General features: G+C 52.1%; 2 protein-coding genes across 3 annotated transcripts; one reads left to right on the forward strand and one right to left on the reverse strand.

The window, feature by feature from the left end:
* Positions 1–11,082: 11,082 nt before the first annotated feature.
* On the forward strand, positions 11,083–18,770 carry LOC148834217 (macrophage mannose receptor 1-like). The gene is made up of 7 exons (XM_088915755.1): positions 11,083–11,119; positions 11,334–11,678; positions 11,812–12,171; positions 12,923–13,246; positions 13,502–13,852; positions 14,957–15,307; positions 18,628–18,770. Exons 1-7 carry the CDS (start codon positions 11,083–11,085, stop codon positions 18,768–18,770), a joined length of 1,911 nt encoding a protein of 636 aa, XP_088771881.1.
* LOC148834218 (cardiotrophin-1-like) lies at positions 16,611–26,476 on the reverse strand. 2 transcript variants are annotated; one of them, XM_088916971.1, is made up of 3 exons: positions 26,383–26,476; positions 21,942–22,057; positions 16,611–19,277 (listed from the first exon to the last, which is right to left on the reverse strand). In XM_088916971.1, the coding sequence occupies exons 1-3, from the start codon at positions 26,396–26,398 to the stop codon at positions 18,825–18,827; spliced, it is 585 nt and encodes a 194-aa protein (XP_088773097.1). In that variant the 5' UTR covers positions 26,399–26,476; the 3' UTR covers positions 16,611–18,824. The 2 variants fall into 2 exon arrangements, with proteins under 2 accessions (XP_088773097.1, XP_088773094.1); XM_088916968.1 differs by having other exon boundaries at positions 21,942–22,060; positions 26,383–26,418.
* Between the last annotated feature and the right edge of the window lie 667 nt (positions 26,477–27,143).

Here is a 27,143-nt window from a genome sequence, read left to right on the forward strand (position 1 = left end):
CTCTACAGCCCATTCAGAGCATTACTGCGGCAGTTGAGAATTTTCATCTGCTTCAGATCGTCCACCAACACCGCAATGGAAAAAAAACATCCAATCTAATTTCTCTGTCTCCCCTCACACGTTCTGTTTAGGGTGCAGCAATGGCTTTAAACGTGACAGAGGGCGGGGAGAGCTCTTTTTTCGTGTCCCGAGCCATTGTGTGCCGAGCGCACAGAGAAGTGCTGCACTCCGGGGGCTCATTATCCTTAGCAAAGGAGGAAAGCCCACATTGCCAGTGTCATAACCACTGTACCAACCTGGAAGAGTGCTGGCTGGGCATGAAACCTGGTGCAGGCGAGCTTGCTGGGACAGACAGGCAGGGCAGCACAGAGCCAGCGAGCACAGTCCAAGCCGAGAAGTCTGTCGCACAGGAGAGGACTCGTGAGGTCGAGCGGCCGGGATCAAGCACGAGAGGACGCTAGCGAAAGACAAGGGTGATGCAGGGATAAGATAAGATGACGATGATGGTGATGATATTGATGGTAGTGATGACGATGATGACCTTGATGGTAATGGTAATGATGATCTTGATGATAGAGATGATGATGATGACCTTGATGGTAATGGTAATGATGATCTTGATGATAGAGATGATGATGATGACCTTGATGGTAGTGATGACGATGATGACCTTGATGGTAATGGTAATGATGATCTTGATGATAGAGATGATGATGATGACCTTGATGGTAGAGATGATGACCTTGATGGTAATGGTAATGATGATCTTGATGATAGAGATGATGATGATGACCTTGATGGTAGTGATGACGATGATGACCTTGATGGTAATGGTAATGATGATCTTGATGATAGAGATGATGATGATGACCTTGATGGTAGTGATGACGATGATGACCTTGATGGTAATGGTAATGATGATCTTGATGATAGAGATGATGATGATGATGACCTTGATGGTAGAGATGATGACCTTGATGGTAATGGTAATGATGATCTTGATGATAGAGATGATGATGATGACCTTGATGGTAATGGTAATGATGATCTTGATGATAGAGATGATGATGATGACCTTGATGGTAGTGATGACGATGATGACCTTGGTGGTAATGGTAATGATGATCTTGATGATAGAGATGATGATGATGATCTTCTCTGTTGGAGACTGAAGATATTCAAATCCTTTAGCCTGTCAGTGTAGGACACTCCCTTCAGACTAAAGAGACTCAGTTCCTTCAGCCTGTCAGTGTGGGACACTCCCTTCAGACTAAAGAGTCACAGGGGTGCCAGAGCCTAACCCAGCAAGCAACAAGCACAGGGCAGGATACAACCTGGACAGGACACCAGTCCATCTCAGGACACTCACAGACACCGGGGACAGTCTTCTCAGGAGCCAGTTAACCTACCAGCCTGACTTTGGAACATAGGATGAAACCAGAGCATGCGAGAGAAACCCACATGGATGCAAGGAGAACATGCAAACTCCACACAGCCAGCAACCCAGGTCCAGAACTGAACCCAGGTCCCCAGAGCTGCAAGGCAGCAATGCTCACCACTGTGCTGTCACCATGCCAACCTACATTGTACACAATCTTCTAAATGCGGCCTAACTATTGTGTTATACTATTTTATCTCCCTTCGCTTTAAATCCTACAATTTCATCATATCCCAATATTTTGTGTGCCTTCTCAGTTGGCTCACCACGTGGTCTACAAAATGTAAATGATGTGGCCACATAAACTCCTCAGTCTTTTTCATAAGTAACCTCTTCCAGCTCGGTGTTTTCCAGTTTTGTATCAATAGTTTATATTTTTGCTACCTGAATGCAAAACCCCGCACCTGTGTGCATCACATGCCAGCTCCAGACACAGTTCAGCCGCACTGCTCTGTGGGAAACAGGAAAAGAGAAAGAGACAGAGCACTCTGCTCCTTCCTGCTTCCTGCTCTATAGGTGGCGCTAAACGGTCAGGTGGTTCGAAACGGTCAGGCCTCTCTGGCGTGTGGGCAGAAGCATCCCAGCAGCTGATGATAGAAAGCAACAGTTAAGCTGTGGGGCAGCTGGGAGCAGTCCCATTTACATAGTCCATTGCTGACCGCTAGTTGCTGTCCAGTGGAAGACTCTGGCACTGTTTGGAAAGCCCAAATCTCCGGGCACGGTCGCAGGCTGTCACACTGCGGTGGCTCCGAGTGGAGGCCGAGAGTGCTTTCAAAAACAACAAACAGCTGCAAAAACAAAATGAGGAGAAGCATTTCCATAGGTGGCAGAGCAGGAATTTGCATTCTGGGATGTGGAAAAGGCTCCTCTCACTGTCGAAAAGGCGTACACAGCAGTACTGCACTGAGAGCAGCCCAGCTACAGACCAAGACACACTGGCACACAGCAGCACTGAGGACACACTGAGACACGGCAGCCCTGAGGACAGACAGAGACACGGCAGCACTGAGGACAGACTGGGACACGGCAGCACCGAGGACAGACTGGGACACGGCAGCACCGAGGACAGACTGGGACAGACCGAGACACGGCAGCCCTGTGGACAGACCGAGACACGGCAGCCCTGTGGACAGACCGAGACACGGCAGCACTGAGTACAGACTGAGACACGGCAGCACTGAGGACAGACTGAGACACGGCAGCACTGAGGACAGACTGAGACACAGCAGCCCTGAGGACAGACTAAGAAACAGCAGCACTGAGGACAGACTGAGACAGACTGGGACCCAGTTCTGGGACACAGCAGCACTGAGGACAAGGTGTCAGACGCGAAGCTGAGCAGGTAGGAGCCCATCTCACTGTCTATAGGAGCCCCACCCTGACCAGGGTGAGCGATCAGTCACTGGGCACAGAGAGAGAAACACACAGAGAGCACTGCAGCCTCCAGGCACAAACTAAGGCCTCCACGCTTATTCACAGCAAGACGCATTGCAACAAATTAGCAAATATTAATAGCATGTATATAGCTGTCATTCGAACTGCATAAACCAGCACTAAAATTAATATACTTAAGATGGGTATATTTATAAAATGTTTGAAAGTAAGAAAGCTAATCTCCAGCCATCCATTTTCTAACTGGTTTTTTCCAGTACAGGGTGGGGTGGAGCCAGAGCCTATCCCAGCAAGCTCTGGGCACAAGGCAGGGTACACCCTGGACAGGACGCCTGTCCATTTCAGGCCAGACAGACAGATATATACACACACACACTCACACCAGGGCCAGTTTTCCCTGAAGCCAATTAAGGGAATCGCCGGCATGTCTTTGGACGGTGGGAGGAAACCAGAGCAACCATTGGACACCCACGTGAACATGGGAAGAACATGCAAACTCCCCACAGACAGTCATCCCAGGTCTGGAATTGTACCCAGGGCCTCAGCGCTGAGAGGCAGCAATACTAGGGGCTTGCCGCCCAAGCTAATACACATTTTAGGGAAAATCAATCCTTAAGTCGCTTAAAAACTAAAATGGGGCACTTTTACAGTTGCTTCTTAAAATATGGAAAAGGCTTTTTTTCTGTCTAATGCCCGAGTCATGTTCAGTAAGCTAAAAAAATCTTACATGATCATTCACAGTGTCTTTTAGAAAGTCAGGCCATGCTTTCTTCCAAACTGATTTGATCATATATGGGATGTCGGTAGCATTTCCCTGTATAACAGACAGACAATGTGCCTGTTTTTCTCTGGCGGTTAGCTGTGCTTGTTAGGTTGAACTGACCTGCACTGTCTGCGATTGATATGTACAGACTCGGGTAACAACACGACCTGACAACACCGAGAGATTGTGTTACGTCCCCAATGTGGCTCAGCCTCGGGGCGAATGGGGGACTAACACATGAGCCAGGGATCAAACGGACGGAAATTCACTAACAAACAAAACAACACTACACTCTCCTACAACCTCTAAACCTCTAAACCGGCCTCCCGAGGAAACGGGGTGGCAAAGCCAGAGAAAAGTCTTCCGCGAGCTAACTTCTTACACTAAACTGAGCTGTAACGGAAAACACAAAAACACACAGCAGCCACGACACTCCCAGTCCCCAACACAGCCCAGTAAACCCACCCGACAGATCTCGCGTTTGCCAAAAACTCCAAACCAGCGCCAGTCTCGCAAACATTCGCCGTAGTTTAGTCCACACCCCTCTCCTACCTCCCTCTCCGGACGTCTCGTACCGGCATTTTAAAACCGGACCGCTCCCTTCCACCCATCCACAGAGAGAGCCCATTTAGGGACCCCCTCCCCTCCCAGAGAAAACTGAACGTAACACCCCCACCCTTAAATACAAACGTAGTGTTTGTTCCAAGAAGGGGTTCGCGGTCACAGTCTAGTAAAACCACACATACAGAAAGAAGACAAAAAAAATCACAAATGAAACACGGGATACCGCATCAGCTACTATGTTCTCAGTGCCCTTTCGGTGTTTAATTTCTAATGGATAACCCCTGTAAGATAAATGACCGGCGATTGTAATTATGCGTACAGTGGAGAGCAGTGTTTACGGACCCTAGTCCTTTGACAGCTATGGGCAAGGAACTCACACCTAAATAAACCTCAAACAATATTGACAAGCGGATAATAGAGCTAACGTCTCCTTTGCGATAGCGGGATAATTAAGCTGACGTTTATCGAATTTCTTTGAAAAAATAACAAACAGGGCGGTCGATTCCATCTCGATCTTAAACGGTAGCGCGAAGTCCGGAGCAACAAGCACAGGGGACTGACACAGCAGAGCCTCGACGGTCTCCAAAGCGCGCTGACACTCAGAAGTCCACAGGAATGCCCGGGAGGGACTAAGCACACTGGGCAGAGGCGATACTACCGTGGCGATTTTTTTTTACAAAAGCTACGACAGTACCCAGCCATTCCCAGAACACGGCGAAGTCCGCGTCTTGTGCTAGGCACAGGGACGCCCGCTTTTTGATGCAGCAGCTTCGGCACCAACAACAGGGCGCACCTGACCTTGACCCACCTGCTTACCCAAATAAGTCACGGCTGCTCTAGCACAGTCCCCTTTTGCCAAGCCGAGTGTCAAGGAAGCCTTCCCGCGGCGCCCGAACGCCGCTCCCGAGGCGTGTACGTGTTCAGACCGACCGGAAGAGTTCACCACCTCGTCCTCCAAGTATGCCCCACAGTTAGGCGCGCCCCCGCCAACGCACGACCCACGGGCCTCTGGAGGGAGCGCGGCCGGAGCGACAAAGGCACGTTCAGTTAAAGGGACTTGCCCATAACCCTTCAGCAAGTCAAGCTTGCTCACGTAGCGAGCGGGCCCAACGCGATCAATACAATCTTCCATTCTAGGAAGAGAAAATGAATCCGGCCGAGTTTCACTTTTCTGTCAATCTGTACAAAACCGCTTCGTCCCGTCAGGTTTGGGCACTACTAGACAAGGGGAGCTCCACGGACTAGGACTCGTTTTCGCTAGGCCGTGCTCTCCTTCCGCAGAAGAGCACGTTGCCTTGGGTGTAGACGATCAGCACGCTGTTCAATAGGAGGGGCGCTACCCACGTCAGTGTCATGCTGAAGCACAGGGAATGAACCAGAACGGTTTTTCAATGAGAGACATGATGTCTTTTCTGTTTCAGACGAATGAGACAGGCAGGGAGACGAGTCAGCCAGAACTTCCGAGTCCGCTAACCGAGCACATTGCATCGACATATTACGCATTTCAAGCTTGTCTGTATCCGGGCCGTGTTCACTGCTGCTTGCTCGCCACAGATGCAGAAGCCGAAGGAGCTCCCGGGTTATTAACCGACTCACTTCCAGGAGTAGCTATAGCTGCTATTTCCGGTCTTCTACGGTCTACGGTAGACGGTCTACGGAAGTCTACGGTCTTCTCTATCATAGTACGGATTTAACATCTTAACGTGACACACAAGGGTTTGTCGCTTACGGTCGGGAGCGCAGACAACATCCTCACTTGCACTCAGTTTGCGGTCAATGACATACGAGCCGGAAAATCGTGCGTGTAAAAGCCGAACCAGATATCGGTAATAGGACTAAAACCTTGTCTCCTGACTGAAATTCCCGAAAAACAGATTTCTTGTCATATCGAGTCTCCATTTCAGACTGCGAAGAAGACAGAGACCTTTGAGCGACAGAACAAGCATGATGAGTCATCTCTCGCGAAAAGTACTAACAAAATCCAATACATTACGATTAGAGTCGGAATCTTCAGAGCTCCATTTGTCTTTTAACAATTTCAAAGGCCCTCTGACACTACGTCCAATTACAGGTTCAGCTGGCCTGATCCCCCGAAAGATCCCTGCGTGGGTTCCCTCACAGCAAACAAAACAAGTCTCATCCCAGTCCTGTCCAGCTTCAAAGCAATACGCACCCAGCATGGATTCCAGAGTCTGACGGAATCGTTCGAGCGCACCCCGAGACTCCGGATGACCAGCGCTAGAGGTGGCGAGCTTAACAGACAGCTGCCTCATGCCCTGTGCCGAAAGGTTAGACATAAAATTAGGCCCTCGGTCAGTCTGTATCACTCTTGGCCACCCGAAGAGAGAGAGGAATTGAAGCCGAGCCTTCACGATCACCGGAGGCGGTATTTTACGCAGCGGTAGAGCCTCAGGGGAGCGAGTAGCAGCACACATCGCGGGCAGCAAGTACTGGTTGGCAGATTTAGTTTTTGGCAACGGGGACCAACACAGTCACTAATAACGCGCTCAGATGTTTCTCCTATCGTCGGTACGGGATAGAGCGGAGCAGGGGGGACAACCTGATTTTGGTTTTCCTGTTCATTGACAGGTGGGGCACGTTCTACAGTACCGGACCACGTCTGCCTTCAGACCCGGCCAAAAGAAATGTCTTAAAACACGGTCATGTGTTTTCGCAACCCCTAAGTGTCCAGGCGAACAATGGTCATGAGATAAACACGGGCCGCGAGGGGCGAGAAGCAGTAGGCACGACAACCTGATACACCGAATTCCCAACCATCGTCTCTACATCTGGGAGGAGTCCACTCGCGCCTCAGGATTTCCTTAGCGATAAAATACGCCACATATTTTTCCGTAACCGCCTTTGAATCCACAACAGCAGACCGAGGAGCAGCGAGAGAAAGAACCGGCTTTCTGTGCTGCTGTAGCGGGGCTAGTTCGGACACGGTGACGTCAGCGGCCTCCCTGCGCGTAGCAGGGACCTCAGCCGGCTGGGCTGGGCTGGGGGAGGTCTCGTTTAGCTCCTGCGGCTGGTGCCCTGTTGCGTTATGCCGGAGACCCGGGTTCGCGCCCCAGGTGCTGCGGGACGGAACAGACGGAACTGCGACGGTCACACTGCAATAAGCTGTTCTCTAGTTACCGGCGATTTCAGCATAGACATCAGGAGCACTCTCGCTAATTTGCACCGGAGTCCTTTTCACACTACTCGAATCTGCACGAATCAAAGGACCCTTATCCTCCGTAATAGAAGCAGCCATAGAAGTGTCAGACAGGTCGACATCCTGCAAGTTCCAGCCTGGGAACGTGGAACAACACACGCAGAAAATACATCAGGCCAGAGTGTCCAGAAAAGCGCTATATAAATGTAAGCATTATTATTAATGATTACATTTCTTTGAAGGTGTTAAATAAAAATAGCCCTTCCAACAGGACTGTCAGAGGGGTCACTGTACTGTAGAGACCAGCAGACGGGTCAGCTATATCACTGTAGAGACCAGGAGAGTGGTCAGTATACTGTAGAGACCAGCACAGGGGACAGTGTGCTGTAGAGACCAGCAGAGAAGTCAGCTGTATCACTGTAGAGACCAGCAGAGGGGTCAGTGTACCGTAGAGACCAGCAGAGTGGTCAGTATACTGTAGAGACCAGCAGAGGGGACAGCAGTATCACTATAGAGACCATCAGAGGGATCAGTGTACCGTAGAGACCAGCAGAGTGGTCAGTATACTGTAGAGACCAGCAGAGGGGACAGTGTGCTGTAGAGACCAGCAGAGCGGTCAGTATACTGTAGAGACCAGCAGAGCAGTCAGTATACTGTAGAGACCAGCAGAGGGGACAGTGTGCTGTAGAGACCAGCACAGGGGTCAGCAGTATCAGAGGAGTGAGGACATGGTATCAGTGGTCTGCTTCAGACAAGGCTGGACTGCAGTTTGTGTTTCTGAATTGCACTCAGCCTGTGGTATTTCCTGTGACGGCTCTGCTGACCAAGGCTTGCAAATAGAGCGGAGTTCAAGGTGAATGACAATTTCTCCACGCAGCTTATACAGCAGCATGAGCACCAGACACTGGAACTGTGTGTTTCTAAAGAGTGTTAAGTGCCGACAGGAGCGTGCAGAGTGTGTCGCCCATTTCCATATTGAAAAGCAGCAGCCCCAAGCTAGGAGAAAAGTTAAGGTCCACGCACATTGGCGTTGCGGATTGCTGGGGTTTGCTGAACATTCGGGAATAGGGAGCAGCTGGATTCAAAACTGCAGCAAAATATCTAAACTGAAGTATTTCCAAAGACATGAGCAATGTAGAGAGCAAAGAGCGAGCAGCATCAGCGGTCCTGGCCCTCGAGAGCCTATCACTATACCAGAGGAAACCTGACACTAGATTATTATAATAATAATATCCTCACACTGGACACTGCACTCAAAGCTCTTCACAGGTAATGGGGATCCCCTCCACCACCAGTGTGCAGCCCCACCTGGATGATGCTCCAGTCTGCTCACACACACCAGCTCTCAGTGGGGAGGAGAGCAGAGTGATGAAGCCAGTTCAGAGAGGGGGGTTATTAGGAGGCCATGATTGATAAAGGCCAGGGGGAAATCTGGCCAGGACGCCGGGGTAACACCCCTACTCTTTTGAGAAACAGCCTGCGATTTTAAATGACCACAGAGTCAGGTTTTATGTTTCATCTGAAGGACGGCGCCTTTTTTACAGTATAGTGTCTCTGTCACACAGACTGCAGGGTGATATAGCTGCTGGCCATAGATTCTTCCTGACAGGCTGGAGGAACTGAGTCTCTTTAGTCTGAAGGGAGTGTCCCACACTGACAGGCTGGAGGAACTGAGTCTCTTTAGTCTGAAGGGAGTGTCCCATACTGACAGGCTGGAGGAACTGAGTCTCTTTAGTCTGAAGGGAGTGTCCCATACTGACAGGCTGGAGGAACTGAGTTTCTTTAATCTGAAGGGAGTGTCCCATACTGACAGGCTGGAGGAACTGAGTCTCTTTAGTCTGAGGGGAGTGTCCCACACTGACAGGCTGGAGGAACTGAGTTTTATTTAGTCTGAAGGGAGTGTCCCACACTGACAGGCTGGAGGAACTGAGTTTTATTTAGTCTGAAGGGAGTGTCCCACACTGACAGGCTGGAGGAACTGAGTTTTATTTAGTCTGAAGGGAGTGTCCCACACTGACAGGCTGGAGGAACTGAGTCTCTTTAGTCTGAGGGGTGTCCCACACTGACAGGCTGGAGGAACTGAGTCTCTTTAGTCTGAAGGGAGTGTCCCACACTGACAGGCTGGAGGAACTGAGTCTCTTTAGTCTGAGGGGAGTGTCCCACACTGACAGGCTGGAGGAACTGAGTCTCTTTAGTCTGAAGGGAGTGTCCCACACTGACAGGCTGGAGGAACTGAGTCTCTTTAGTCTGAAGGGAGTGTCCCACACTGACAGGCTGGAGGAACTGAGTTTTATTTAGTCTGAAGGGAGTGTCCCACACTGACAGGCTGGAGGAACTGAGTTTTATTTAGTCTGAAGGGAGTGTCCCACACTGACTGAGGGAACAGAATCTCTTGAATGGGGAATACTATGAGGGACCTAACACAGTTATTCAAAATCCCTCAAAGCCATTAACAGAGTCATGGCAACAGATCCACAGGAGACATGTGGAAACTACAGAGTAGTGCATTTCTGCACAACTGTGAACAGGAGGCCCCTGTTTACACACAGGGCGGTGGGAGTGGGGAACAAACTACCCCGCCATGTTGTTAAAGCCAATGCCACGGCTTCATTCAAGAAACAGCTGGATCAGATCCTCCGATCAGGACAAGAGGCACTACTTTCCCCCTCAGGGTGGTGGGGAATCAGGAATCTATCCCGGCAAGACAGGCGCACGGCTGAGTACACCGCGGACGAGCCGGTAGTCCGTGACAGAGCAGACACACAGGCACAAGCACCCTCGCACCAGGGCCAGCTTTCCCAGAAGACAATAAACCTGCCAGCTTGCCTTTGAACTCTTAGAGGAAACCCATGCAAACACGGGGAGAACATGCAAACTCCACACAGACAGCACCCCAGTTCTGGAACTGAACCCCCGGGCCCCAGAGGTGAGAGGCAGCAATGCCCACCACTGCACCACATTGCAACCCAGTCTTGTAGTTATTACTTTTAAATCTGAATTGTTCATTTGAAGGTAAAATTCATACGGCAGCAGAGGACAGAAGCTCGGGCAGAGTGGAGAGATGTGGGTGGGTGAAAACCATTTGGTTTGCAAAAATCAGGTCCGGCCAAGCTTCTCGTTTCGTCGCGGTCCAGCGGAGGCGCTCAGAAACACGGCCCCGATCTTGCGCTGTATATATATCCGTCTGTCAGCACCCAGCAGGAACACAGTCAAAAATCAAATGACAGTTTTTGCTTATGGAAACATCAGTCGGGTCACAGACAAGAGGAGGCCATTCGCACATTCCAGCCCGTTTGGTAGCTAATTAAACCAAGGATCTCATCCAGCTGTTCCTTGAGAGACGTCAGGGTATCGGCTTCAACGACATGGCTGGGCAGCTTGTTCCACACTCCAACCACCCTTTGTGTAAAGTAGTGCCTCCTGTCCTGACTGCAGGATCTCATCCAGCTGTTCCTCGAGAGACGTCAGGTTATCGGCTTCAACAACATGGCTGGGCAGCCTGTTCCCCACCCCCACCCCCCTTTATGAAAATAAGCTGTAAGTTCTTCCCTGGTATTTTCCACTTGATTTCTCAGGTTGGTGTCTCACTGTTGATTGTGAAGAAGTCTGCTGGGGTGACTGTGTTGATGGGGTTGAGGATTTTGAATACTTCTGTCAGGTCTGCTGGCAGTCTTCACTGTTCAAGACTAAAGACATTCAGTCCAGTTCAGTCAGGGTCTGTGTGTGGAAGAGCTGACTCAGCACTGGTCCTGTTCCCCATGCAGGCTCATGGAGAGGAGGGGGCTGGCTGTCCTCCTGCTGGCAGGTGAGTGACGGCGCCTCTCGCTGGCACACACCACACGAAAGAAGGCAAACAAAATACTGGGATATGGCTTAAATGTAGAATTTAAATAAAGGGATGTTAAAACTGTATAACACACTAGTAAGGTCTACTTATGCAATGTGTGTATTAGTGTCTGTGTGTGTGCTGCTGGAGGGGTTACAGACAGTGTGTATTAGTGTCTGTGTTTATGTCTCAGGGCTCAGCGTGGTCACCCATGGCCGAAGCAGGAGACCCTACCTGGTGAAGACAGCAATGAGCTGGCTTGACGCTCGTCAGTACTGCAGACAGGGTGACGATGGTGACCTGGCCACAGTGCTTGACCAATCACAGCTGCAGCAGCTTTTAGTAGCAGCCCAGGGCTCCTCTGCCTCTCAGGTCTGGATCGGGCTATACCAGGACCAGCCCCGCTGGCAGTGGTCCAGTGGAGAGGAGGTCACCTACTACAATTGGAACAGGAGCTATTTCTGCGCTAAAGTCAACGCTGAAGGCACCTGGGAGGATGCAGTGTGTGACGATCTGAACTACTTCATGTGCTCCACAGGTAAAGACAACCGGCTTTAAGGCTCCAGTCGAGTCTTTATGAGGCAGCAGGTGAACAGCAGGCAGCACCCCAACTCTCTGAGCCCCACAAACCCCCACAGCCCCTCCTGTCTGAGCCTGTGTGTCTCTCTCAGACTCCAGCCAGGGCTCCAGGACCTACACCCTGATTAAGCAGAGCAAGACCTGGGCAGCCGCTCGAGATCACTGCAGACAGCAGCACACTGACCTGGTCACCATCAGCAGCCCCAGCGAGAACCAGGCAGTGAGGGAGGCGGCGCAGGGCAGCGTCTTCTGGATCGGGCTGTTCAACCAGCCCTGGGAGTGGTCCGACGGGGGAAACTCGTCATTTCGACTGTGGGCTCCAGGAGAACCTGACAATCAGAATCGAACTGAGCTCTGTGTTTCAATGACTGGGGGTCCCTTTGTCACTGTGTCTCTATCTGTGTGGTACGATATGAACTGCCTGACTGCACTGTCCTTCCTCTGCTGTGATGGTGAGTCCTCAGCATCTTCCTAACAGCATCTTCCCAGCTCTTCCACTGCGGATTCAGTCTGGAATTGTCACTGGCAGTCTGAGGGAGGGACACAGGGGTCCTGTTATCACCCCTGATCACAGCTTCTAATAATTTACACACAGGACACAGTGTTACACACACAGGACACACTGTGACAGTGTCTCTCACACACACTACAGAGTGTCACAGTGTCACAGACACAGAAAACTGTCTCTCACACTCAGGACACAGTGTTACACACACAGGACACAGTGTTACACACACACAGGAAACTGTCTCTCACACTCAGGACACAGTGTTACACACACAGGTCACAGTGTAACACACAGACAGGACACTGTGTCTTTCACACACACAGGACACACTGTCACAGTGTCTCTCACACACAGTACACAGTGTCATACACACACAGGGCACAGTGTCACAGTGTCTCTCACACACAGGACACAGTGTTTCACAGACACAGTGTCGCAGTGTAACACACACAGGACACTGTGACACTCACACACACTGCAGGAGAGCAGCACAGGATAGAAGAGTATGAGATCATCTCCAGCCCTTATAAGAGTTTGAGCCCCTCTCTCTCAGAGCCACTTCCTGTCTCTTTCCTGGAGACCTGTGAGTGATGGGGTCACTGGTGATCCTCAGATCACCCCTCCTGGACAGGACGTCCCCTGACCAGACTCAGCCTCTCAAGTGTTTCAGGTTCGATTCTCTATTTGTGTTTCAGCCGACAGGTCCAGGAGTATCGCTGACAGGTGTGTCTTCATCTCGACACTCATGTCATGGAGTCAAGCCCAAAGCCACTGCAGATCCCTGAACAAGTACCTGGTCACCACTTACAGTCAGCAGGAAAATCAGCAGCTTCCAGGTTACATCTTGGGAATGTCCTGGATCGGGCTGTACCACGGTAAGGAGAACTGGCAGTGGGTCAGTGGAGAGAGGGCCAGCTATGCCAACTGGAAGACCCAGCTCTTCTGCGCCACCGCTGGTCCAGATGGGTACTGGACAGATGTTGTCTGTGACGAGCTGCACTACTTCATGTGTTACACAGGTACAGTCACCCCCAAATCCCCACAGTACCCCAACTCTCTGAGCCCCAAACCCCCACAGCACCCCAGCTCTCTGAGCCCCAGACCTCCACAGCACCCCAACTCTCTCACCCCCAAATCCCCACAGTACCCCAACTCTCTGAGCCCCAAACCCCCACAGCACCCCAACTCTCTCACCCCCAAACCCCCACTGCACCCCAACTCTCTGAGCCCCAGACCCCCACGGCCCCTCCTCTGAGCCTGTGTGTCTCTCTCAGACTCCAGCCAGGGCTCCAGGACCTACACCCTGATTGAGCAGAACAAGACCTGGGCAGCCGCTCGAGATCACTGCAGACAGCAGCACACTGACCTGGTCACCATCAGCAGCCCCACAGAGAACCAGGCAGTGAGGGAGGCGGCTCTGGGCAGCGTCTTCTGGATCGGGCTGTTCAACGAGCCCTGGGAGTGGTCCGATGGGGGAGACTCGTCATTCCGAAACTGGGTGACAGGGGAGCCGAACAACATGGGTGGCAATGAGAAGTGCGTACTGCTGTCTCTGAGCAGTCCGTCCAGGGGAGCCTTGATCGATAAGAATTGTGGACATGCGTTTCCCTTCCTCTGTCTTGTGGGTGAGTCCTCTCACAGCTCCGGCAGTCTGACAGACAGGTTCATGTGTTTCCCCTCACGCAGAAGTTATTCATGCAGGTTTAGCACAGAGGCAGTCAGCTCCGGGGAAACTGTCTCTTCTGGATCGTGCTCCAGGTGAAGGTTTTTATAACATGATCATTCATTTCATTTTTCCACTCGAGGTCTCTCTTTACATCCGCTGGCAGCCCTTCTGAAGCTGAATTGTTTTTGTGAATTGTGCTCATGGGGGGAGGACTCATTCGCCCTCACTCAGGTGTGTGAGCTGGAGCCGACCAATCAGACTTGAGCACTGACTCGATGTGGGCGTGTCTCATATATTGTCACTCCTGCTGTGGGCGTGTTTAATTCAGTGTCCCTCCCACAAAGGGTGTGTCATATATATCGTCACTCCCACTGAGGACATCTGATACAATGTCAAATCCTGGATACTCCTGCTATGGGCATATTCTGAGTGTATCTGATACAGTGTCTGTGCAGTAGGTAGCACATCGGTCTCATAATCTGAAGGTCATGAGTTTGATCCTCACAGGAGGTAGGACCACATCCTCTTTTGCCAGCAGCCATATCTCCCCCACAGCTCACAGCTGGCAGCCCACTGCAGCCCAGCCGGTGTGAGCCTGGTCACTACCTGGAGGGGAGACTCCTGGGAAAGCTGAGGTTACTGCTGGAGGTGTTAGTGTGACCAGTAGGGGGCGCTCACCCTGTGTCACTCCCAGTTGTCTGTTCTCCAAGTGATCAACCTGTTAGATCAGTTTAGTCAGAATTAAGGGAGCAAGTTCTTAATTCCCAAGTTAAGAGGAAACTGCAGAGTTCTGTGTGCTGAAGCTGTTGAAATGCACTTTAACTGGGGAACATCTGAGTATGTGATATGTGTGATATTCTATCTTCTTCAATTGATTATTTGGACCATACACCCACTACCCTTTGTGTAAGCTACCCTGTCCTGATTGGAGGATCTCATCCAGCTGCTTTTTGAGGGAATCCAGGGTATCGGCTTCAACAGCTTGTTCCACCCCCCCACCCCCCTGTCTCCTCAGCACTCCTGCTGACACACTATCTTGTCTCCTCCTCCTCCATGCCTTCAGATGCTCGAGACATCGTGCTGGTGAAGGAGAACAGGAGCTGGGAGGAGGCGCTGGACTACTGCAGGACTCACCACACTGACCTCACCAGCGTCCTCTCTCAGACGGAGCAGGACCTCGCCGCCCTGGAGGTGGAAGGCGCCCAGTCTCCCCACGTGTGGCTGGGCCTCAGGCAGAGCTTCGTATCCGGCTCCTGGTTCTGGGTGAACAGGGAGCCCCTGGGGTACACCGCGTGGGCGCGGGGAGAGCAGCCCCAGTGCCCCCAGTCGGGCCGCTGTGGAGCCATGTCCACTGAGACCTCCAGCTGGGCCGCGCTGGGCTGTGAGGAGAAGCTCAACTTCCTCTGCTACACAGGTAACCTGTCACTGCAGAGCTCATGGAGGACCTGTGCTCAACAGCACTCGTCCTTCTGTGTGTCCTGTGAGGGACTAGTGTCCTGTCCAGGGTGTGTGTGTCCTGTGATGGACTAGTGTCCTGTTCAGAGTGTGTGTGTGTGTCCTGTGATGGACTGCTGTCCTGTCCAGAGTGTGTGTGTCCTGTGAGGGACTAGTGTCCTGTCTAGGGTGTGTGTGTCCTGTGATGGACTAGTGTCCTGTCCAGAGTGTGTGTGTGTGTGTATCCTGTGATGGACTGCTGTCCTGTCCAGAGTGTGTGTGTCCTGTGATGGACTAGTGTCCTGTCCAGAGTGTGTGTGTGTGTGTGTGTGTGTGTGTGTGTGTGTGTGTGTGTGTGTGTGTCCTGTGATGGACTAGTGTCCTGTCCAGAGTGTGTGTGTGTCCTGCGATGGACTAGTGTCCTGTGATGGACTGCTGTCCTGTCCAGAGTGTGTGTGTTTTCTGTGATGGACTAGTGTCCTGTCCAGAGTGTGTGTGTGTCTTGTGATGGACTGCTGTCCTGTCCAGAGTGTGTGTGTTTTCTGTGATGGACTAGTGTCCTGTCCAGAGTGTGTGTGTCCTGTGATGGACTGCTGTCTTGTCCAGGGTGTGTGTGTGTGTCCTGTGATGGACTAGTGTCCTGTCCAGAGTGTGTGTGCCCTACATTGGACATTTATTAGCAGTGACTCCCCCAGTCCAGCAGGGGGCAGTGCAGCACCTGTGTGCTTTTCTAACTGTGTGGTTCTGTGTTTCCTCCACAGCTTAGTGTCTCCAGAGACCCCCAGGCAGAGTCTGACAGCAGCAGCATCTCTCCAGGCACAGGCAGGAGGACTGGGCAGCTCTGGGGCTCTGGGAGCTGTGACTCTGGCACCCCCTGCTGGCCCTGGCTCAGTTTTACAGCCCATTGGAGATGGTAGTAATAGTTCAGATTTACAGTAGTTCGGGTGGGTAGCTGCGTCAGCATGTGTAGTTTGCAAAGGAAAGAGTTATAGGTTTATTCCATGCTGAAAAGAGAAGAGAGAAAACAGAATGTAAGGCTTCACAACCGAAACGTTGGGTTTTCGCTCTTCTCTTTTTAGCAGGGAATAAACCTATCGTTCCTGTTAAGATTTACATTTCTGTTACAGTACAGCAGGTCTCCTAATAAGCAAGCTTTTGCAGATTTTTAGGATTTATTCATAACCTTTGCGACTTTATAATGTGACGTTAAAAGCTTTTAAGATAATTTGCAATAAACTGCTATCTGAGAAAATAAAAGCAGAATATAGAATATAACCGTACTATAGGAGGTGCAGCAGGCTTTTATTTGAAGATGGAGATAGAGGAACAGCTCTTCGCAACGCTGCTGTGTTTATAAACCTGATTAAATGACTCTGGGTGTTTGCCGAGATCATCGCTGACAATAAACAGGCTCTCTCTCTCTCCCTCTCTCAGCTCCTGTCTGTTATTGCGACCAGTAATTCACCAGACAATTCGAATAACGATAGTAATTAAGGCTTCAGGTTGGATTGAATAAAACAAGACTCGTGGAAATCTGTCCTGTAATACAGAGTTTGTAAGAAGTGTTACCAAGTGGCACTGGGGAGCAGCGGAGAGGGGTGTCACTCTGCGTTCCTGGGTTTGAATCTGGGGTGTCTGTGTGGAGTTTGCATGCTCTTCAGTAGTGTGTGTGTGTGTGTGGGGGGGGGGGTTTTGCTTGGTGCTGCAGTTTCCTTCAAAAAAGCTGACTTCTTACAAGAAACAGCTGGATGAAATCCTGCAGTCATGACAGGAGGCTCTACTTTACACACAGGGTGGTGGGAGTGTGGAACAAGCTGCCCAGCCATGTTGTTAGAACTGATACTCTGACTTCTTACAAGAGACAGCTGGATGAGATCCTGCAGTCAGTCTCTGCCTGAGTGGATGTACGCTGGGGGAGAAATCTAAGTGCTCCGGGGTCAGCAGTCCTGCCCAGAGCGACCGCCTTCTCACACTGCTGCGAGCACTGTGGACTCTGGGTCTGCCAGAGCTGCCAGAGCAGACTGGGACGCTCAAACTCATTACACACAAAAAGACCTCATGGTGCTGCACCTACACTAACAAAATAAACCCAAAAAGCAGTCAGCCGTGCCAGAGCCACCACCTCCTATTCAAGAGCACATGGGAGCGTTCCTCTGCAGGCCTGTCGGTGATGTCCAGCGTGTCAGTACCAGCACTGTGTCACTGCTGCGGTGTTCAGTGTGTCAGCAGGAGTGCTGTTGTCATGCAGTACTGTTCAGTGTGTCAGCAGGAGTGCTGTTATCATGCAGTACTGTTCAGTGTGTCAGCGGGAGTGCTGTTGTCATGTAGCGGTGTTCAGTGTGTCAGCAGGAGTGCTGTTGTCATGCAGTACTGTTCAGTGTGTCAGCAGGAGTGCTGTTGTCATGCAGTACTGTTCAGTGTGTCAGTGGGAGTGCTGTTGTTGTGTAGCAGTGTGTCAGCAGGAGTGCTGTCGTCGTGCAGCAGTGTTCAGTGTGTCAGCAGGAGTGCTGATCGTGCAGCAGTGTTCAGTGTTTCAGCAGGAGTGCTGTTGTCGTGAAGCAGTGTTCAGTGTGTCAGCACGAGTGCTGTTGTCGTGCAGCAGTGTTCAGTGTGTCAGCAGGAGTGCTGTTGTCATGCAGTACTGTTCAGTGTGTCAGTGGGAGTGCTGTTGTCGTGTAGCAGTGTGTCAGCAGGAGTGCTGTCATCGTATAGCAGTATTCAGTGTTTCAGCAGGAGTGCTGTTGTCGTGAAGCAGTGTTCAGTGTGTCAGCAGGAGTGTAGCTGTCGTGCAGCAGTGTTCAGTGTATCAGCAGGAGTGCTGTTATCCTGCAGCAGTGTTCAGTGTATCAGTAGGAGTGCTGTTGTCGTATAGCAGCATTCAGTGTTTCAGCAGGAGTGCTGTCGTCGTGCAGCAGTGTTCAGTGTATCAGCAGGAGTGCTGTTGTCATGCAGCAGTGTTCAGCATGTTGGTAAGATTTGGGACTGTGCAGCAGAGCACCAGCAGAGTTCCTACTGCGCCCAGCAGGAGGTCCAGCGTGCGGTCCGAGGTCCCAGCCCCGCCTTCCTGAGCCGAGGCCAGAAACTCCTCTCGCACGCCAGCCACTCTTCCGGCACCAGCAGCGCGAGCTCCGGCCGCGACCTGCGGGTTTATTAACGACCAGCTGTTCACTCGAAACAAGGCTTCCCAACGGCAGTCCCCACGGGCCAAATCCAGGCCGTCCCTGTACCTCCAATCTCCTCGTCTTGCCCCTCATGTCCCCACGCAACCTCTTCCCTTCCCGATCTGACCCCCTCGTCCAGCTCTCCCCGCAAGGGGGCGTGTCCCTCCCGCCCGCCTGGAAGAGAGGGGCGGAGGGGTCGGTCCAGAGGAAGAGCCCGCGGGGGGCTCAGGGCTTGGCGACTCTTTCCAGGTGCATGCTGGGAAACAGGGGCCCCTGTCCTGAAGCTCTTGTTCACGGATCCGCCCACCAGGAATGGGGCCGGGAGTCCACTTCTCCTCAGGGATGCAGAGCCGGGGAGGACGCCAGGCTGCGCAGGTCCCTCTCCGTCTCCTCCAGCCAGCTGAGGACCGCTTGGCACACGCTCAAGCCGGCCAGCTTGCGGGCGTACTCCGTGCCGGCCTCCTCCTCCTCCTCCTCCTCCGGCAGGCCCGGCAGGTCGGGCAGCCCCAGCACGGCGGCCAGGTTGGACGCCAGGAGGCCGAGCCGGCTGCCCACCTCCCCCAGCAGGCGGTGGAGGCGCAGGGCCTGGGGGTTGAGCTCAATCTGCCAGCGCTGCACCTGCGGCAGGCGCGCGGCCAGGACGTGGTGCGCGGCGTGGCTCTCCCGCAGCCGCTCCGGAGCCGTCAGGGGGCGCCGCCGCTCCGCCGGCAGCAGGGGGGGGCAGCCGGGGCAGGCGAAGGGAGGAGGGGAGAAGCTCTGGTCCAGGAACGGGGGTCCCTGCCACTGCCGCTGGACGGGACAGAGAGGGGAGGGGGGTTAGCTCACCTCGTTTTACAGCAGGAGCCTTCCTCAGGCGTGAAGGCTCCACAGCCGAGACGCTGCGTTCCCTTTCGCCTCTTCAGCAGTGAATAAACCCTTACTTCTGCCTTTGCAGCCTGCGCCCGCTGATGCGGCTCCCTGCTTGAATTATTTTACAGTGTCCCGCCACCCACATCCAAATCCCTCTTACTGCCTCGTTTCCGTTCTAGAGAAAACTGAACCAATTCTGTCCTGCTCTCAGGAGGAACAGGATGTGTCTTTGGCTGATCTTACAGTAGCTTGAACCTATCACCCTGCAGCTCACAGCTCACAGCCTTCAGCCCTCAGCCCCCTGAAGCTCAGCAGGTGTGAGCCTGGTCAGTACCTGGAGAGGAGACTTCTGGGAAAGCTGAGGACACTGCTGGAAGAGGTGTTAGTGGGGCCAGTAGGGGGCGCTCACCCCAGAGTCTGTGTGGGTCCTTATGCCCCAGTACAGTGACAGGGACACTATACTGTAAAAAGGCGCCGTCCTTCTGATGAGATGGAAAACTGAGGTCCTGACTCTCTGTGGTCATTAAAAAACCCAGGTTGTTTCTCAAAAAAAGTACGAGTGTTACCCCGGCGTCCTGGCCAAATTTCCCCCTGGCCTTTACCAGTCATGGCCTCCTAATAACCCCCCTCTCTGAACTGGCTTCATCACTCTGCTCTCCTCCCCACTGAGAGCTGGTGTGTGTGAGCAGACTGGAGCATCATCCAGGTGGGGCTGCACACTGGTGGGGGTGGAGGGGAGACCCATTACCTGTAAAGAGCTTTGAGTGGGGTGTCCAGAAAAGCGCTATATAAATGTAAAGAAGTATTATTATTATTATTATTATTATTAACCTTGGGTCTTTTATGGACTGTCTCTGATTGATAAACCAATACAAGGAAGAAGGAGAAAACTTGCGATTCTGCATTTAATCTGGAAATTAAATGTTTTTTGCCCCATTCTGAGGCTAAATCCAATCCAGGAATTGCTATCAGTGGTGATCAATTTCTTGCACTGATGTAGCGCCTTTCATCCCAAAAGATCCCATGAAGGGATTTAGCCCTCACTGAAGCTCTGCCCTCTTCTGGGCGACACACAGCACCCCCCCTGCACACATTATGGGGGCAGGAGAGACAAACCCTAGGGAGACCAACCCAGAGTGGAATTCATATTTATATATTATCATGGACAGCATGGTGAGCACTTCTGCCTCACAGTGCTGGGGATCCATCTGTGTGGAGTCTGCATGTTCTTCTTGTGTTCATGAGGGATTCCTCCCACAGTCCAGAGACTGGAAGGGTAAGAGGCTTCTGGGAGAACTGGCCCTGGTGTGTGTGTCCTGTGATGGACTGGTGTCCTGTCCAGGGTGTGTGAGAGTGTGTGTCTGTGTGTGTCCTGTGATGGACTGGTGTCCTGTCCAGGGTGTGTGAGATTATGTCTCTGTGTGTGTCCTGTGATGGACCGGTGTCCTGTCCAGGGTGTGTGAGAGTGTGTGTCCTGTCCAGGGTGTGTGAGAGTGTGTGTCTGTGTGTGTCCTGTGATGGACTGGTGTCCTGTCCAGGGTGTGTGAGAGTGTGTGTCTGTGTGTGTCTGTGTATGGACTGGTGTCCAGTCCAGGGTGTGTGAGTCTGTGTGTGTCCTGTGATGGACTGGTGTCCAGGGTGTGTGAGAGTGTGTGTCTGTGTGTGTCCTGTGATGGACTGGTGTCCTGTCCAGGGTGTGTGAGAGTGTGAGTCTGTGTGTGTCCTGTGATGGACTGGTGTCCTGTCCAGGGTGTGTGAGAGTGTGTGTCTGTGTGTGTCCTGTGATGGACTGGTGTCCTGTCCAGGGTGTGTGAGAGTGTGTGTCTGTGTGTGTCCTGTGATGGACTGGTGTCCAGGGTGTGTGAGAGTGTGTGTCTGTGTGTGTCCTGTGATGGACTGGTGTCCTGTCCAGGGTGTGTGAGAGTGTGAGTCTGTGTGTGTCCTGTGATGGACTGGTGTCCTGTCCAGGGTGTGTGAGAGTGTGTGTCTGTGTGTGTCCTGTGATGGACTGGTGTCCTGTCCAGGGTGTGTGAGAGTGTGTGTCTGTGTGTGTCCTGTGATGGACTGGTGTCCAGGGTGTGTGAGAGTGTGTGTCTGTGTGTGTCCTGTGATGGACTGGTGTCCAGGGTGTGTGAGAGTGTGTGTCTGTGTGTGTCCTGTGATGGACTGGTGTCCAGTCCAGGGTGTGTGAGTCTGTGTGTGTCCTGTGATGGACTGGTGTCCTGTCCAGGGTGTGTGAGAGTGTGTGTCTGTGTGTGTCCTGTGATGGACTGGTGTCCAGGGTGTGTGAGAGTGTGTGTCCTGTGATGGACTGGTTTCCAGTCCAGGGTGTGTGACAGTGTGTGTCTGTGTATGGACTGGTGTCCAGGGTGTACCCTGCCTTATTCTCGTTGCTTCCTGGGATAGACTCCAGCTCCCCGTGACCCTGTGCTGGATAAAGCAGTTAGAAAATGGGTAGAGGGATATATTATCCATCTGGATGAAAGGCACTATATAAAAGAAAGGAATTACTTGTTATTCACTTCTCCCACTCCACCCTTGCCCTTTCCACACTCTGGGTCACTGATTCGAACCCGTAGCCGAAGGTATAGAGTGAGCGCTCACATATTCCAGCAGAAGATCCCTACAGTGGGTCAGCAGCAACACTGTCAGACTGTGGGACTTTTCCAGCATGTCCTGGACACTGGGTTCGAGAGGAGTGTACTGGGCCAGGTCTGGGTCTGCTGGAAAACAGAGACGGGCTCATGCAACTTTACTACTGAAATGGTGAGAGTGCAAGTGTGTGCTGGTGAATTCAAGGTGAGTGTGAGAGGAGAGGGACAGCAGTGTCTCTAGCAGTGTCTACAGTCCAGGCAGGTGTGTCTCAGTGTGTGAATTCAGGGGGAGTGTGAGAGGAGAGGGACAGCAGTGTCTCTAGCAGTGTCTACAGTCCAGTCAGGTGTGTCTCAGTGTGTGAATTCAGGGGGAGTGTGAGAGGAGAGGGACAGCAGTGTCTCTAGCAGTGTCTACAGTCCAGGCAGGTGTGTCTCAGTGTGTGAATTCAGGGGGAGTGTGAGAGGAGAGGGACAGCAGTGTCTCTAGCAGTGTCTACAGTCCAGTCAGGTGTGTCAGTGTGTGAATTCAGGGGGAGTGTGAGAGGAGAGGGACAGCAGTGTCTCTAGCAGTGTCTACAGTCCAGTCAGGTGTGTCAGTGTGTGAATTCAGGGGTAGTGTGAGAGGAGAGGGACAGCAGTGTCTCTAGCAGTGTCTACAGTCCAGTCAGGTGTGTCAGTGTGTGAATTCAGGGGGAGTGTGAGAGGAGAGGGACAGCAGTGTCTCTAGCAGTGTCTACAGTCCAGGCAGGTGTGTCTCAGTGTGTGAATTCAGGGGGAGTGTGAGAGGAGAGGGACAGCAGTGTCTCTAGCAGTGTCTACAGTCCAGTCAGGTGTGTCTCAGTGTGTGAATTCAGGGGGAGTGTGAGAGGAGAGGGACAGCAGTGTCTCTAGCAGTGTCTACAGTCCAGGCAGGTGTGTCTCAGTGTGTGAATCCAGGGGGAGTGTGAGAGGAGAGGGACAGCAGTGTCTCTAGCAGTGTCTACAGTCCAGGCAGGTGTGTCTCAGTGTGTGAATCCAGGGGGAGTGTGAGAGGAGAGGGACAGCAGTCTCTAGGATGTCACACTTGGATAGAGAAACAGTCACACAGAAAGACACGCTGACGCATTGATAGAGTGAATCCGGTGAATCTCACACATGCACAAGGGAGAATCTTAGGAGTGACGCATTTAAATCTGAGAACAGACGGCACTTCTTTACACAGAGGGTGGTGGGAGTGTGGAGCAAGCTGCCCAGCCATGTTGTTGAAGACGATACCGAGTATGAAAAGGTTCGCTGGGCCTTGCGCTTGGCTCAGGCCCATACAGCGGTCACTGCGCTGTACAGAGTGGCACGCCGCGACGGCCGGAAGGCAGATTATGTGGGATTTACTGCCGGCGCCACTCTCTAACACCCCCCACCCCCACCCCACGACCGAGCGGGATCAGACAATAGGTCCAGTTCAGCAGCGCCGCTGCGCCCAGCCTCTTCCCAGAAGCAGGGGGGAGAGGACCCCCCCCCCTCTGCACGGCTTGCACTGCTCCAGCTCCCAGCAGGACACAACAGGACGGGCCCGGAGAGGAGAGCAGGCACCACCCAGCGCGCACCACCCCTGTCCCGCCACCCGAGATTTCTCACAGCTGAGAGGGGGGCGGGGGGAGACACGCCGCTGGCGGGGAAGGAAGCAGATCGCCCCGATCCGCGGTCACTGCCTCTGAAGGTCAGCGTCACGCAGGCCGGGAAGTGGGAATGCATCTTCGCGCAAAGAGTGGCAGGGGTCTGGAACGAGCCACCCAGCTGTGCTGCTGCCCTCCACTTCAGAACATAACCGCACAAGACCGTTGTTAATTAGTTATCAATTAATCCAGTGGTTCTCAAACTTTTTGGACCAAGTACCACCCCTAATCCAACCAAAGCATCCAAGTACCACCTACAAGTCATCATCTCATAGGAACCCCAGTAATTCTCAATGACCAACATGAGCGCGTGTGCACACACACTCACACATACATATAATAAATATTATAATAATAAACTTTGTTTGATATAAAAAATGTGGCTTCTCAAAGTGTTTTACAGAAAAAAAACAACAAATAAAAATAAAAAAGCACCATTTCAGTGAGGGGGTGAGCCAGTTTAGTCGAGCAAAGCAGATGTGAATTAATTTTTCGAGCCTTGATACAATTCACAACAGAGTCTAATAGGTTTTAAATCGTCAGGCATTTTCTTGTCGGCAAAGGTCTCGCGGTGGATGTTGCAATGCATCCATTAATTTCTGGAGCAACCTCTTTAATTCGTGCAACTACATCGCTGTGTCGGCTTGTCATTGCTCTAGCACCGTCTGTACAAACTCCAACACATTTTATCCAGTCGATGCCATTCTCTTCGATAAATTCATTCAGAAGCTGAAATATGTGCTCTCCTGTAGTTCCTATTGGTAGCGGTTTACAGAACAGAAAGTCCTCATGGGACATGCCCTCAAACTCGTATCTAACGTAAACGACCAAATTGGCCAAATCGACTACAGACTCATCTAATTGCAGTGAAAAACATCTGCTCATCTTAACGCGCTCTGTCAGCGTACTTTTGATATAATCCTTCATTTCAATAATTCTATGAATGACTGTCTTTCAGGGGGGGCAGCAGGTCGAGCTGTTCAGCAGCTTTTTCTCCACACATAATAGTGTGGGGCTTACCTGCTTTAGCAATCCGCAAGCTTGCATTTTTCCACGTTTCCGTTTTTATTTCAGTGTTTATTTTAAGTTTTTATTTCATGCACGTGGGAGAGAAACACAGAGACGCTCGGTGTTATTTTTCTCAAATTAACTTAGAACAGTTCTTAAATATTTTTCTGTTATCTATCACGCTTTCCTGTGCTCACAAGATTACCAGCGTTCGTAGCACGCATTTCTATGCATTCCTATGTTTACAACGTTGGCATTGTTCCAAAATCACGCACATTCACTTACTTCCCTATTTGCTGGAGATACAGTAGCTTTTTTAAATACTGTAACGCAACGGGGGCTCAGGCGGGCGCCCTTGCCGCATCAGGTCGGCCCAAAGTATAGGTGGCTCGAACCCGGGACTTCCGCGTCTCTCTGCAGCGACCCAACCCCGTGAGCTAAAGAGAGATCTCTCTCCAGCCCAGTAGCTGTAGTCCTGCTATCATAGGGAAGGGCGGTGACGTCACCTGCTCTGGTACGCCGGCTCTTACACAGTACCTGACGGCCGTAAGCGTTACAATACAATTGGTCACTTGCGTCCGTAGCACGCATTCCTATAGAGTGGTATAGATTACAGAGTATCTCTTGTGTCCACTGAAGTATTAGCGCGCACTGTATCGTAGTACGTAGGCTGCGTATTCGACACGTATAAAAATACAAAATATGAAAACCCGTCCCGATTTTTCAGCGCACACGACACAGTTCCAGGGTCATTTGGCGTACCACCGGGCGGCACGCCACGTACCACTGCAGGTACGCGTACCACAGTTTGAGAACCACTGAATTAATCAACTAAGTCCTTTAGCGATCAGGTCACTCCAACCCAGGCGGCCGAGAAACTAGAATCGGGGACTCCAGGAAAACCTGTGGACAGTACTATTGAGGTGCTGGACCCTGGACACCCAGCAGGAAGACGCCTGTTCACCGGCTCCCCACTTCCTGCCATCACCTCGGAAGACACACCCCTTTAGTGTACAAGACACGCCCCCTTAAAGACAAACCCTTCGGCATGGAAGACACGCCCACTCGGCGAAAACACTCCCACTCTACATAAAGCCACGCCTCCCCCCGTCTGAAAACCGACGCGGGCCGAAACCGATTTTCATCCGAATGAAGCGGAAACAGAGCAGATCCCCGCTGGGACGGGTGGAGTGCTTGTATTGTGAGGCCAAAGTGTTCATTTACCGAGCCCGGACCGGATGAAAATCGACAGGTTTGGAGGTCCCCAGAACCAGGCACCCCGGGTTTTGAGCCCATGCAGGTTATATTGCTACGACGCGGTGCAGAGAGCGCACGACTGCGATAAATCAACAGCAAATCACATCGGAGACGCAATCCGGGGCATTCAACCACAGAGACACAGGCGCGCACGGGCATAGGTGCCGCAGGGGCGGGAGCGACATGGCACAGTCCAGTACTGCGATCCGGACAGTGCAATAGTGATCCCTTGCGACAGAGTAGCGTTATAGCGAGCTGTTACACGGCACACTGCCGAAAACTCAGCTGAGACCCGATTTTAAATCCAGCGCTCAATACAAACAGACGGCGGTTTATGTGCATCCACTTTAAGGCCGGTAGCCCTCACCCGCCGGACAGAAGGTCTGTGATACTCGGCTCCTCCGAGCGCTTTTCTCAAACAAGGCTGACTTTCCAAACACGGAGACACACGCACGACAGAGGTACCGGCCGCTTCTCCGCCCAAAGAAACCCGGGGTTTGTCCGAGTTCTTGCACAAAACACAAATCGACGCACCCCGCTCCACTTCCATCGCTGCCGTCGATACCGAAGCACAGCCTCGGCGGTGGTTCCCTGCGCCGCGGAGTCCTGTCCCGTCCAGTCCTGTCCGGCGGCGTGCCGGCCAGTGAGGAAACCGATGCGCGTTTAAAAGTAGCCTGGACTCGGACAGCCCCCTCCCCCACCCGTGTACACGTCACAGGGCCCCCACCCGCCCCCCGAGAGAGGACACGCCACAGGTGGAGCCCAGAGCAAATCTGTAACACGCGGGTTCTTCTGAAGAGCTCTTTCCCGTAAACTACCCAGGCGAGTCTGAAGCAGGATTAACCCTGCTCTGAACTGCTCCAATACTGTAATGAGAGCTAGAAGTGCAGTCAGTCAGTGTGTCTGTATGAACCCCTCTTTCTCAGTGCAGTGATAATGTACTGGAGTGTCCAGTCAGTCAGTGTGTCTGTATGAACCCCTCTCTCTCAGTGCAGTGTTAATGTACTGGAGTGTCCAGTCAGTGTGTCTGTATGAACCCCTCTCTCTCAGTGCAGTGTTAATGTACTGGAGTGTCCAGTCAGTCAGTGTGTCTGTATGAACCCCTCTCTCTCAGTGCAGTGTTAATGTACTGGAGTGTCCAGTCAGTGTGTCTGTATGAACCCCTCTCTCTCAGTGCAGTGTTAATGTACTGGAGTGTCCAGTCAGTGTGTCTGTATGAACCCCTCTCTCTCAGTGCAGTGTTAATGTACTGGAGTGTCCAGTCAGTCAGTGTGTCTGTATGAACCCCTCTCTCT

This window comes from Atractosteus spatula, chromosome 5 (assembly GCF_055471065.1).
Source record: "Atractosteus spatula isolate fAtrSpa1 chromosome 5, fAtrSpa1.hap1, whole genome shotgun sequence".
In the NCBI taxonomy this organism is placed as follows: domain Eukaryota; kingdom Metazoa; phylum Chordata; class Actinopteri; order Semionotiformes; family Lepisosteidae; genus Atractosteus; species Atractosteus spatula.

What these genes read in the sequence shown, in the direction of transcription:
- LOC148834217 (XM_088915755.1), top strand. Translation starts at nt 11,083, where the DNA reads ATGGAGAGGAGGGGGCTGGCTGTCCTCCTGCTGGCAG. An exon ending in CTACTTCATGTGCTCCACAG is followed by an intron (nt 11,679 to 11,811) that starts GTAAAGACAACC and finishes TGTCTCTCTCAG; the next exon opens with ACTCCAGCCAGGGCTCCAGG. An exon ending in TCCCTTCCTCTGTCTTGTGG is followed by an intron (nt 13,853 to 14,956) that starts GTGAGTCCTCTC and finishes CCATGCCTTCAG; the next exon opens with ATGCTCGAGACATCGTGCTG.
- LOC148834218 (XM_088916968.1), bottom strand. An exon ending in GGGATCTTCTGCTGGAATAT is followed by an intron (nt 19,278 to 21,941) that starts GTGAGCGCTCAC and finishes TGTCCCGTCCAG; the next exon opens with CGGCAGTGGCAGGGACCCCC.